Source organism: Gallus gallus, chromosome Z, assembly GCF_016699485.2.
Source record: "Gallus gallus isolate bGalGal1 chromosome Z, bGalGal1.mat.broiler.GRCg7b, whole genome shotgun sequence".
Classification (NCBI taxonomy): Eukaryota; Metazoa; Chordata; class Aves; order Galliformes; family Phasianidae; genus Gallus; species Gallus gallus.
In genome coordinates, this window is record NC_052572.1 from 19,176,061 (window position 1) to 19,188,250 (window position 12,190).

The 12,190-nt window shown below is 42.4% G+C and overlaps 1 protein-coding gene across 7 annotated transcripts in view; it reads right to left on the reverse strand.

Annotated features, from left to right (window-relative positions):
- The window catches only part of PDE4D (phosphodiesterase 4D), a 586,915-nt gene that overhangs the window by 383,832 nt on the left and 190,893 nt on the right, over nt 1-12,190 (reverse strand). Inside the window, exon 1 of one of the 7 annotated variants that reach the window (XM_015277590.4) lies at nt 8,930-9,769. The exons of the other annotated variants lie outside the window; for them this stretch is intronic. Within the exon in view, the coding sequence (XP_015133076.3) occupies nt 8,930-9,333 (404 nt within the window). The 5' untranslated portion in view covers nt 9,334-9,769. Of the gene's footprint in view, nt 1-8,929; nt 9,770-12,190 lie in introns of those variants that run through there. 7 annotated transcript variants of the gene reach the window in all.

Genomic DNA, 12,190 nt, shown 5'->3' on the forward strand with positions numbered 1-12,190 from the left:
CCTTTCCACCCAGTTCTCCAGCTGTCTAGGCCTTAGTGAATTGCAGCACAGACTTCTGGTGTATCAGCCACTCCTCTCAGCTTCATACCATCAGCACTCTATCCCTTCATTTAGGCCACTGACGAAGATGGTAAACAAGACCAGACGCAGTACTAACTCCCCAGCTAGACTTTGAACCACTGACCCTCTAGCTCTCCCAGTCAGTCAGTTCTCAATCCACCTCACTGCCCACTCATATATCCCACATTTTCTAAGTTTACCTATGAGAACGTTATAGGAGACAATGTCAAAAAAGCCTTGTTGAAGTCAAGGTACTGCTCTCCCCTCAGCCACTGCCCTCACCCAATCTCCCAGCCAGTCATTCCATCATGGAAAGCTAGCAGATTGATCAAACATGATTTCACCCCTCCGTGAGTCCATGTTGACTACACCTGATAACCATGTTGTCTTCCAATTGCTTGGACATGACATCCAGAATTAGCTGTTCCATCAACTTCTCATGGGTGGAGGTAAGGCTGACTGGCCTGTCATTTCCTAGATCTTTCTTCCTGCCCTTTTCAGAGACTGGAGTCACAGGGGCTTTCCTCCAGTTTTTGGGCACCTCTCCCATTCTCCATGACCTTTGAAAGATGATAGAGAGCAGTTTTATAATCACTTTTGCCAGCTCCCTCAGCGTTCATGGGTGCATCCTATCAGGGCCTGTGGATTTTGTGCATCAAGTTTTCTTAGGCAATCTCTGACCAGATTCTTCTCAACCAAAAGGAAGTATTCCTTTCCCCAGACCCTTTCTCTTATCTCCAGGGCCTGGGGCACTCTTAGCAGTAAAGACCAAAGCTAAGAAGGCCTTCTCAATGTCCTTCATTAGCATGGTACTCACCTCATTCATCAGAAGGCCTACATTTTCCCTAGTCTTCCTTTTGCTGTTGATACACTTAAGGAAGGTTTTCTTGTTGTCCTTGACCTTCCTCACCAGATCTAATTCCAAGGCCTTAGCCTTACTCATCACATCCCTGTAGGCCCTGACAATGTTCCAGTATTCCTCCCAGGGAACAAAAAAGGCTCTGGCCAGACCCCTTTTCACATTCATTTCTTCTTCCTTTCGAGATTTCTCATGAGCTCCTTACCCATCCATGATAGTCTCCCGCCACTTTTGCCTGATTCTTACTCTCAGGGATGCACCAATCTTGAGCTTGGAAGAAGTGGTGCTTGAATGTCAACAAACTCTTTTGTGCCTCCCTATTTTCCAATGCTCTAACTGATGAGATGCTTCCAAGTAGATCCTTGAAGAGGTCAAATTTGACTTTCCTGAAGTTCATGGCTGCAATCCCATTTACTTCCTTGTTTCTTCCATGTATGATCCTGAACTCCATTATCTCATCATTACTGCATCCAAGGTGGATCTCAACCTTCATGTTCCCAACCAGCCTTTGTTTGTTTGTAAGAACAAGGTCCCACAGCACACCTCTCCTCATTGGCTCCTCTACCACTTGTATCAGAAAGTTTTCTTAAATGCACTGCAGGAACTTCCTGGACTGTATGTGCCTGGCTGCTTTGCTTTTCCAGCAAATAGCAGGGTGCTAGAAGTCCCCCATGAGAAATAGTACCTATGAAAGAGTACTTTCAGCTGTCTGCAGAAGGCCTTATCAACTTCCCTCTCCTGATGAGGCAGCCTGTAGTAAACACTCACAGTGGTGTCCCCCATATTAATTCGACCCTTAATTTTCACTCATAGCCTCTCCAATCATTCATCATTAATCCCTAAGCAGAGCTCAATAGATTCCATAGACCTGTCCTTCCTAAAAAGTACAGAGCCATCCATGAGAGCATTCCAGTCATTCAAGCTGTCCCACCATGTCTATGACTGCAATAAGATAATGGCCTTGCAACCACACACAGCTTTCTTAATTCTTCCTGTTTATTTTCTGTGCTACATGTGTTATTATACAGAACCTTCAGAAAAGAAAAGGGAGCAGGTGATGCAGGAGTCTCTAAAGGGATGCAAGAAGATCCCCCACTGCTTTGGGGGTGCACCTTGAGGTGCACCTACTATCATGGGAGGGACCTAAGGAATATCTGTCACTCTTTGATTGGCCTGGCTTATTTCTCGGTCAGTTCCAATGGCATGAACACTGCCATTTTGGACCCCACCATTCACATTCTTCAGTTTAAAGTGCATGTCAATATCATAGCCTACCAAACTAACACAGCAACTAACAGCAGGAGGCACTAAGTCATTGAGAAGACACAAGAGAGGGGACAGAAAAAAAAAATATGCATTTTGGGCATGAACAATAGTGGGAACAAGTTGACTGGAGAGGTTGTGCAGTTGTCTTCTCTGGAGATACTTAAAATCTACTTGGATGCCTTTATGTGTAACCTGCTTTAGGGGGCCTCCTTTAGCAGCTGGTTGGACTAGATGATCTCCAAAGGTCTCTTCCAATCCCTGTGATTCTGTGGGACATTTCAAAGCTATGAATAATCAATAGATACTGCTTCCCTCACTGTAACTCTTGCTATTTATAGTTTAAAGCTTCAATTCATCAAGGAAATCATTAAGATAACAAGATTGTTATATTCAAAATAAACACCAACCAAATTTAATATCTTAACTATACATTTTCATTCCAACTAGTAAAGGTTATTATATTACCAAAAATGGAATATGCATTCTAAGCAAGCATCAATAAATGTACTTTCTCTCAATCACCAGTAGAATTTAATCAAGATATGGTGATGGAGACACTATTTTACCAAAAATAAAATAAACTTTGCTATTAGAAACAAGCTACATTCCCGTTTATAAGAACAAACCCTTTTAGAAAGTAATGCTTTTCTTTTCTAGAGATGCAATATAGCTCATACTGATTAAACTAGCAAAGGAAAGCTGGCATTCCACATCTCTGCACATATCAGCTTTCTTTCAAATTTGTCCATCAGGGGATATTAAGAGGGGTCCCTCTAACAATCCTTTCTTCATAAAACACGCGCTGTCAAAAAAAATCAGTCTTGGAGCTTACCCATCAAGACTACCTACTTAACAGTCAAATGGTTTTGCCTTGCTTTTGGAATTATACATTCCTCTCATATTTACATTTTTAGCACATCAACATAATCTCACAGGTTTTCCTGTCATCTACTAGCTCCAAAATCTTCTCTAACAGAGGAACACTGTGCAACAAAATGATGTAATTCAATTTAAGATATATTTAATATGAAATTCACTAAAGTTCTTCTGGTGTCATATGCAAAATTCCCGTGTAAGTTAACCTGCAGCAATACACTCAGGTGTCACAAGCAGAGTGTGACTGATTATCACACAGCTGAAACCATGACACCCTGTGCTTCAATTCCATTGCCATTGCTTGGACAGATATCTCTAGTATTTATATAAAGTTTCTATGTCAAAACTTGTTTAAAAAAAAAAAAAAGAAAGAAAGAAAGAAAGAAGAAAATGGATTATATAGACCCCATTAAGAAACACATTGTTAATAGCTTTAAGGTATGCCTTCAATTACAAGAGTTTAAGTCTTGATTAACCTCTGTTTGACTATGACAGGCTTGACTTGCTAAATTACCAGGTTTCTGTATTTTATGAATTAGAGAATTAGCACCATTCTTTTGCAGCAAAATTTATACTCAAATAAGTACATTCATACACAGGAACACTTTCACTCACGTGCTAATACGTTCACAAATTCCAACAGCATGAGAATTAATGCTATTCGGGATGTACAGGTTACAAAACTCTAATAATGTAAAGATATGAGCATCCTGAAACACAAATGAAAATAAGGTCCTTATAGTCACATAAAACATTAAAAATATGAGTTTCTTATTTACTTTATCTTTACAGATAATTCATAAAGAACATTAATTCAACAGTGTTTACTAAGTTGTAAAAATTATTTTTATCTTTGAGAGGTTAGCATATGCCAATTATTGTAACATCTTGATGCCAGTACCACTTAGTAGTAAACAAAGCAATAAAAAGCTGCCAGATAAGTAAACAACAAAATTCTTAATTAGCAACTGCTACTAAATTCAGAGTCTTCTCTACTGGTTTGTAAGTCTGGAAACATTTATCTCTATTTTCCTTGGGTTGTGTGGAAGTGGATAGGACATGATACATCAAGAGCAGCTTTTCTAGCCTAGAAGGAGAACAGAATGGTTTTTATACTGGAAAGAAGGGTATACTGTATTGGAGCACACAATAGATCTTTGCCAAGTTTTTCAAAGGTAGCATTATTTTTCCAGGTGCTGTATTTGTAGAAACAAAGCATTTAACTGGCTAAACCAGTATAGCATTAAACAGTATCTCAGATCTCAGAAAGTCAAGAAACAATGTGGTAAATCTCCTTTCTTTTCTTAGTAGAGAACAAAGTCTCTGCACCAGCAAAATACTATTACACTGCCTTCACTGCTAGATGCTGTTTTGGTTTCTTTACTCTTTATGAAGAGGCATAAAGAAAAAAAAATGATACTTAGGAGATCCCATGTAAGCTCTGCAGCAGTGGCTGCTACTTGGTTAGACCTAGTTCTTTACAAGAAAAGAAAAGGCAAGGGAAAGAATTTTCATTGACTGAAGAAGTTCTAACGGCTACTTATGTGCTGCTTTAAAAGAAGCATGGCCTGCAGGTCAAAGGAGGAGATCCTGCCTCCCTGCTCTGCACTGGTGAGACCTCACCTGAGGTGCTGCATCCAGATGTCCAGTCCTCAGCATAGGAGAGACACAGACCTGTTGGAGCACAGAGTTTTTACACCTGTTTGAGTTCAGAGAAGGCTCACAAAAATGATCGAAGAGATGGAACATCTCCCCATAAGTACAGGCTGAGAGAGCTGGGGCTGTTCAGCCTGGCGAAGAGAAGGCTGCAGGGAGACCTGAGAGTGGCCTTTCTGTATCTAAGGGGGGCTGTAAGAAAGAAGGGTACAGACCCTGCTAAAGGGTCTATTGTGTAAGTAAAAAAGGAAGTGGTTTCAAACTAAAAGAGGGGAGATTTAGATAAGGACAATGGATATAAGGAAGCAGGTTTTTTTACAATAAGGGTGGTGAACAGGTCGCCCAGAAAGGTCGTGGAAGCCCTGTTCCTGTAGACACTCAAGGTTAGGCTGGACAAGGCTGTGAGCAAACTGATCTAGCTGTAGGTGTCCCTGTTCATTGCAGGTCCCTTCCAACTGAAAAGATTCTACAATTCTATACAATTTTAAAATAGACACAATTACGGAACAAGCACCATGATTTCTGGATTGCAAAGGCAAATGTTGCCTCACTGCTGTGCAATTGCCTATGTTGATATACAGATGAAAGCTTGGTTTCATGAAGAGACTTAGATCTGTAAATCACTTCAGGTAAAATTTACAGATCTACTGTAAAGAAACAATGTCTGGGAAATATGACAGAAAAGACGGTGCAGGTCTAAGAAATTAGAATGTGTTTTAAGGGAATCTTGGGGAATTCCATGAGTAGTGGAACTAAGATCTATGGTATTTCTTCTCTATTTTTTCCTGGTTGAAATTTCAGTAGTGAAAAATAGAACACAGCAAGATGATATGGCAAGATGATTAAATTGACATATGACTAATCGCCTTTAAAAATACTAGCTTTTTTTTTTTAAAAAAAAAAAAAGACATCTAAACTCTGAACATGGACCATGCAATAAGGATAGTTATGTGAGAAGCAAATAGAGATACTTGAAATTTTAAAAATAACCAGAATATCAGCTCGATTTGTTATATAGAGTATTTTTGTATTACCAACTGGACAAATATTTGAGCTAATGTATTTATTTTCCAGTTCTAATAATCCTATCCACAGACATAGACTATCTTTTATTTTGTGACCTAAAATATAATTTTAACAGAAATCCATAATGACTCGTTTCTGTTCATACATTACACCTGAGAAAACAGTTCCGGACAGGTCAATTGACTTGTCCAAGACCACATAATAAACAAATGGCAAAAAAAGAAAAGATACAAGATGTTCCCACGTATCTCCTCTGTTCTTTTCTCTTTCTTGTAACTCTCATGTATGTCAGTTCAAAGCACTTTCTGGTTTGAAAAATAATCTAGACTTTAGGAAACATACATCAGTCAATTATCATGATACGCTATTCTATGTAATGCAATTATACATTCTATGAAAGAAATACAGCTCTACTAAATAAGCTGTGTAAAAAGAAGTATTCAAACATTAAAAACAATACCTAATTTTCTGAATTGCAAAGGCATCGTGTTTTTCAACTCATTTAGAATTTCTGGTGGTTGATTTTGCCTTTTAAATGTTAATTCTCTTCAGCCTCGGTATTAAAGATGTACTACTCTGTTCTAACCCTCATCTGAACATATGATATTCTTTGTTCCCATTTATTAAAAAAACAAACCAACAACAACAAAAAAACCCATGTCTGTTAGATATTTTAAAGTTTTCTATAAACTTAAGATAGCAGAAGCTTCGAAGTTGTGTATTTTTCTTCTCAGGTGTGTCTTGGTGCTTTTAACTGGGGTTTTAAGAATGATGATCTCTGGAGAGAAAATTAAAAAAAAAAAAAAGACGAAGTTTTGGGTAACATTTTTTTCATATTTGAGCCCGTTATTTTAAATACCATCCCTACAGTATGTTTCCTTTACAGCTCTATACACCATTTTTCCCACTCCCTCAAAACAAGAATAACGTGAGGTTTTCTGTAAGACAAATCTATCAGCCTAGACCGTAATAAATCCAAGGGAATCTATCATGGAATGGTTCTTCTCATAAGTATGAGAGGAATAAGAGAAATCTTATAATGATAAAGGAACTGAACTGCTTCAAAATCAATTGGTGTCTTTTTCAAAAGTACTGGGATTTTTGCAAGCTATTTGTTTTAGAAGAATACTAAGAATATATTTCACTTTGCTTTTCATGAAAAAGCAATTGACCCAGAACTTGAAATGAGAAGTCTTGGAAATGCTAGGCTTTTTCTGAAATTCTGCAAATATATTCATAAACCAATTTGTCACAGTTCACTTGGTGTTTCCATATTATAGCTTCTTGTTACATTCAGAAAGTTTAACTACAAGAATTTATTTTTTCTAAGAAAGCCAGGGAACAGCCAATTTTACTAAGCTTTTTTGCTCCACTTTACTTTATTACTTCTAATACATAGGCCTATCTGAACCATTTTTACCAATCCCTGAAAATGAAAGTAAAAACCACAGACCCCTTCAATTTTAAAGGAGTATGTCTTATCAAAGCAACATGATTGCATGTTTTAAAGGAATAAAAGAATTAAAAACTGCAAAAAAAACTGTTTGTGGAATTTTTAATTCCTATTTGAACAGATATCATAGGAATTATAACTTCATTTTTTTTAAATGGCCCCCAACCCCTCCTCTCCCCCTCCCCCCCCCAAAAAAAAACAACAAAAAAAGATACGTGTACTCTTTGTACCATGACTTGTCACCCCCTCAGTAACTCATCAGTTATGGAGAAAAGGCTGAGTGTATTCAAACCAACTATTACAATTTACAAAAACGTAATTTCTTCACATTCAGAAAAGAAAAATATATTCCGTCTTAAAGTCTGAAAGCCCCAGACACATAGTGGTTTGTTTCTTTTTTGTTTTTTGTTTTTTTTCCCCTTTTTTTCCTATGAAAGAAATAGCAATATATTGAAAAGAGCATTAAACTGAATATTTGTTAATTTTGAAGCATATGACTTGTTCTTTCAAATCCTACACTGTGAAAAAATTAACATCATTAACTTTGGATAAGCATGAGTTCACACAAGTGATATAGAGGTGTAGCCACAGAATGGCTGCTTGAAAGCCAAAGGTATTGAAAGACATTTTAATGACTACTGATGTGCAGCTCTAATTTAGAATTCCTGAACCTGTTTTTATTTCTCAGTTATAATCAAACTGGAAAAGTGGCAAGCTTTGGGTAGAAATAGAGCAATAATGCCAGAGAATATTCAGGTATGACACTCTGAGATTTATGGCCAAGGCTCCATAGTAAAGAACACAGTGTGTACCACAGAAACACACAAAGCAATCTTTGTACAGAAAGGATTCTATTATTTATTCATCGAGCATATCATACTGTAAAACCTGATCATCCAGGGAATCAAAAATCTAGAGGGCGAGCATTAAGTACTGCCGCTCTGCCCACCGTTCTCAGCAAAAATCTTTTATTCACAATGTCCACTTAATATTCAAATAGAAGCCTGTGGCTTTCCATGACAAGGAAGTGGTTCCAGCTACTGGAAATGAAGACAGAATAATGAATTGATTGATCAAATACAATATCTTACTGATTGTGACAGAGAATTTGGTTTTAGAAGAGATGTCTGTGATAGCCATCAAGGGCAAAACAGGCATTGGTGAGCCACACACTGCAAAATACATCTACAGCTCATTTAACAGGGAACAATAGACTACTAAATGACGGACTCCTCCCTTTGGCTACGAAACCATTAGCCTATTTTCTCATCTAAGCCCATTCAAAGTAGCTAGACCCTAACCCTGCATTTGCCAGACTGCCTCCCACCTTCCAGAGCGCTCAATTATTTTAACTTCGCCCGAGCAGCACACGCATTCCGCCCTCCCCACCCGGCATCCACCCGGAGAGCACGGGCAGCGCCAAGAACTGCGGGCAGCGGAGCGGGGCTGGGGCGGAGCGCGGCGGAGAGCTCCGCTCGGGGCTCCGCGCCGGCATCGACGCGGCCGCGCTCCCGCCCACGTGCTCATCGTTGGCTCTTCCACCCGCGGACGGGTGTGTGCGGCGCGACGTGCCGACGGACCCGGCATCCCGGAGCCCCGGGCCCCGCCGCTGCGCCGCGTCCCTTCCCTCCCCTCCCGCCTCCCAGCACGGCTCCCGGGGCAGCGGCCATGGCGGGTGGGAGAGCGGTCCCCGCTGCCGTCCCCCGCGCACGCACGGCCGAGCCCTCTCGTACCGTCTGAGCCCCTGGAAGGAGGAGGGCCAGGACATCCGCGATTTCTTCAGGCCGGGCCGGTGGCCGGTCTCCACGGCGTAGGAAGCGCGGTCCATGGCTCGGCAGTAGAGGTACCGCTCGGTGTCCGAGTAGCCGCGGTGCCTGACGCGAGCCCCGGCCAGGCAGCGGCCCCGCGAGGCGGGCGGCGGCGGCGGCGGCGGCGGCGGCGGCGGCGGGCCGGGGGCCGGCTGGTGCTGGAGGAAGTGGTGCTGCCGCAGCTGCGGCGGGTAGTGCTGCTCGTGCCGCCACAGATGCTTGGGGGCTTGGAGGCTGCCGCTGCCGCCGGCGCCGTCGCTGCCGCCGGGGCCGTCGCTACCGCCGGGCATCGCGGAGCAGCCGCTGCCGCCACCGCGCTCTGCCTCCATGCTGACGGCCGGGTCGGGCCGGGGCGGCGGCGACCGCTTCCTCGGGCAGCGGCGGTGGAACTGTGCTGAAAAGTTGGACAGCTCCTGCCGCGCCGCCCCTCGCCCGCGAGTGGGAGCGGCGCGGGCCGCCGAGAGCTCCCGGCCCGAGGAGGGAGGCGGGGAGGAGAGGAGGTGGAGAGGAGGGGAGAGGAGAGGGGGCTGGCTTCCCGCTCGGAAATATTTAAAGCCGGGATGGAGCCGAAGCGGGGGGAGAACGGAGCTGGGAGCGGGCGGTGTGGTGGGCTTGGTGCGGGGGCTCTCCTCGCCGGAGCAGCTCTGCCCTCCTGGGGCCCGGTCCCTGCCGGCTGCCGCCGGCGTTTCGCTGCCGGTCGGGCGTAACTCCCGCCCGGGGGAACACGAGCTGCAGAGACGGCAGGTGGCAAAGTTGCTCGCGCTCGGATTCACCGAGAACTTTGCAGTGGGTTATAAACGGGTTGCTACTCCCTAAACTCCTCCTCCCACCACCCTACTTTCAATCTTCGGCATATCAGGTCCAGAAATCGGCTGTTCCCCAACTTGAAATCATCGCCTGGTCTGCCATCTTCCCCGATGAGTAAGCTCTCTCCCTCCTGCGAGTAATACTGGCTGTAAATCAATGCAAGGAAGGTTTAATTATAGTGGTGCTGAGCCTGCTGCTTACAGAGATGCTCTTACATTTTAAATCACTAGTTCCAGGAGTTTGTGACTGCTGCAGGAACGACATTTAAAGGTAAAATTTACAAAGCGGGAACTTAATCCTAAATAGTATTTTCTAAGCTAGTTTTGTATTTCAAATTATTTTGTGCTCATGTGGAGTGAATAATCCAAAACTGAAGGAAGTTTTTGCGTTGGTTTATCTTTAAAGAGAAATTAGTATTTGTCCTAGGTAGCAATATTCTAGAACCTCACACTTCTTATTCATAAGAAAAATATAATCACTACACTCCTGACAAAACATGAAAGCGTGTAAACCTGCAGGTGTTCATGTGAAAACTGTTAACAGGTCAAGTCTTTGTCAAGTCTTTCTACTCTATTTTCCAGAATTTCAGTACTAAGCAAGAAGGCCCCAGAAATCTCTCACTTGCTGCATTTCTCAAAAAAAAACAACAAAAAAAAAAAAAAACAAAAAAACCCACTTATTTTCTTCCAATCACTGTTAATCTACTCATTAGACTGTTCTGATTAGCTTCATGCACAACTTCTGCTTCCTTTGTCACAGAATTGGTATTACCTTTCCTGTTCCCTTTCCTTCATGGGTTTGCAGTAATAAGCATCATACATTTATTTCTAAATTTCTTAATTTCTTGTACATGGAAATGCATGTCTGTGTCAACTGTTTGAAGTGTTGATGCATTTTTTCCATTCTCCATCTTAAAAGTCAGTGTTTCTTCCCAGACACACAGAGCTCCTAAAGTCAAGATTCACTCTCTGAAGGTGTAAATCCATACTTTTATTTGACAGAACTCCAAGTCCACAATTTTCAAAGCCAACAATACTGTCGTAGGTAATCCACCATCCCCTCCCTGCCCTACTAACTTTTGGTCTCCCCACCTAGTTTCAGATAAATTGCAATAAATACTGTAAATACTTGGAAAGAACAACAGCACTTGCACTGAAAGAAGCCTGAGCTCAAACTCAAACATTTACCAAGCTTTTGGCCCTCTTGTTCTTTATCCAGTTACACTAGCCTATTTCTGAACCAGAGATCTCTGATGCTGCTTCTTGCCCAGCTGAAGCAGGATGTGACAGTCCTGATGTCACACAGAAGGCAGAAACACTGGAAGAGATGGGAGAAGAAAGGCTGATGTGGGGCATGCAGAAAGAATGATGTCCAAAGTGAAACAAACCACTGGGAAAATTGCAGTGTGGGATATAGACATATAGGATACAAATCCACTGACTGACCTTTTCCCTTCTCTTTACCACCATTCTCTTATTGTAGTAAGACCATACTTCAGATTTTCTAGTTCCCTTTAGTCTCTTAAAATTAGACAGCTTCTCTGATCTCACTGCCATTTCACAGAGCCATAGAAATGCTCATTAGAAGAGTCCTCTTGAGGTTGTGCAGTCCAACCTCCCACTCAAAACAGTTCTGTATCACCAAAACCAGATCACATCAGCCATGGCTTTGTCTCAGTTTCAAAATGCTCCAAAATTTTCCAGCCTCCATTGGAGAATCTTCTCCACTTCTGTACATTCCTAGTGGAGAGGATTTTCCTGATGTTCTTTCTACCTGAACCTCCCAGTCATGAACTCTTGCTCCTCTGCAGGGCTCAAATTTGTTGTCTTCTGCAGCTACCCTTCAAGTAACTGTAGGCTGCTATTAGATGGCCTTTCCGCTTCTCCACAGCAGACTGAGAAACTCAGCTCCCTCATGCACTGCTCACAGATCACACTGTTCTCTAGGCCCTGAGATCCTGGTAGCCCTCTCCTTGGCTGCTGGCATTTCAGCTCCAGTATCAGCCCCTGATGATAGTGTGCTCATTACCAGCTGCCTGCCAGATGCTGAATCATCATTCTCCACACTTTGATCCCACCTTACAGCCTACTCATCCATCCCAGAATTCCTCAGCTTCCAGATGAGAATGTTTTGGGGGGGGTTGTCTCAGTAGCCTTACTAAACTGAAGCTTTGCTATATCCCCTATCCTCTCCTCTGCACATTTGTCTTTTCATATTGAAGGCAGGAAATTTAATCAATCATTATTTGCCCTAGGTACATCTATAAACTGAGTAGTCCTGACTATCTACATGTCTTTTACATCTGAAAAAAGATTCAGATGCGTGGCTGGATCTTTCCAGCAATAGAGGTGGGGCTGACCACTGTAGTACTTGGGTTCT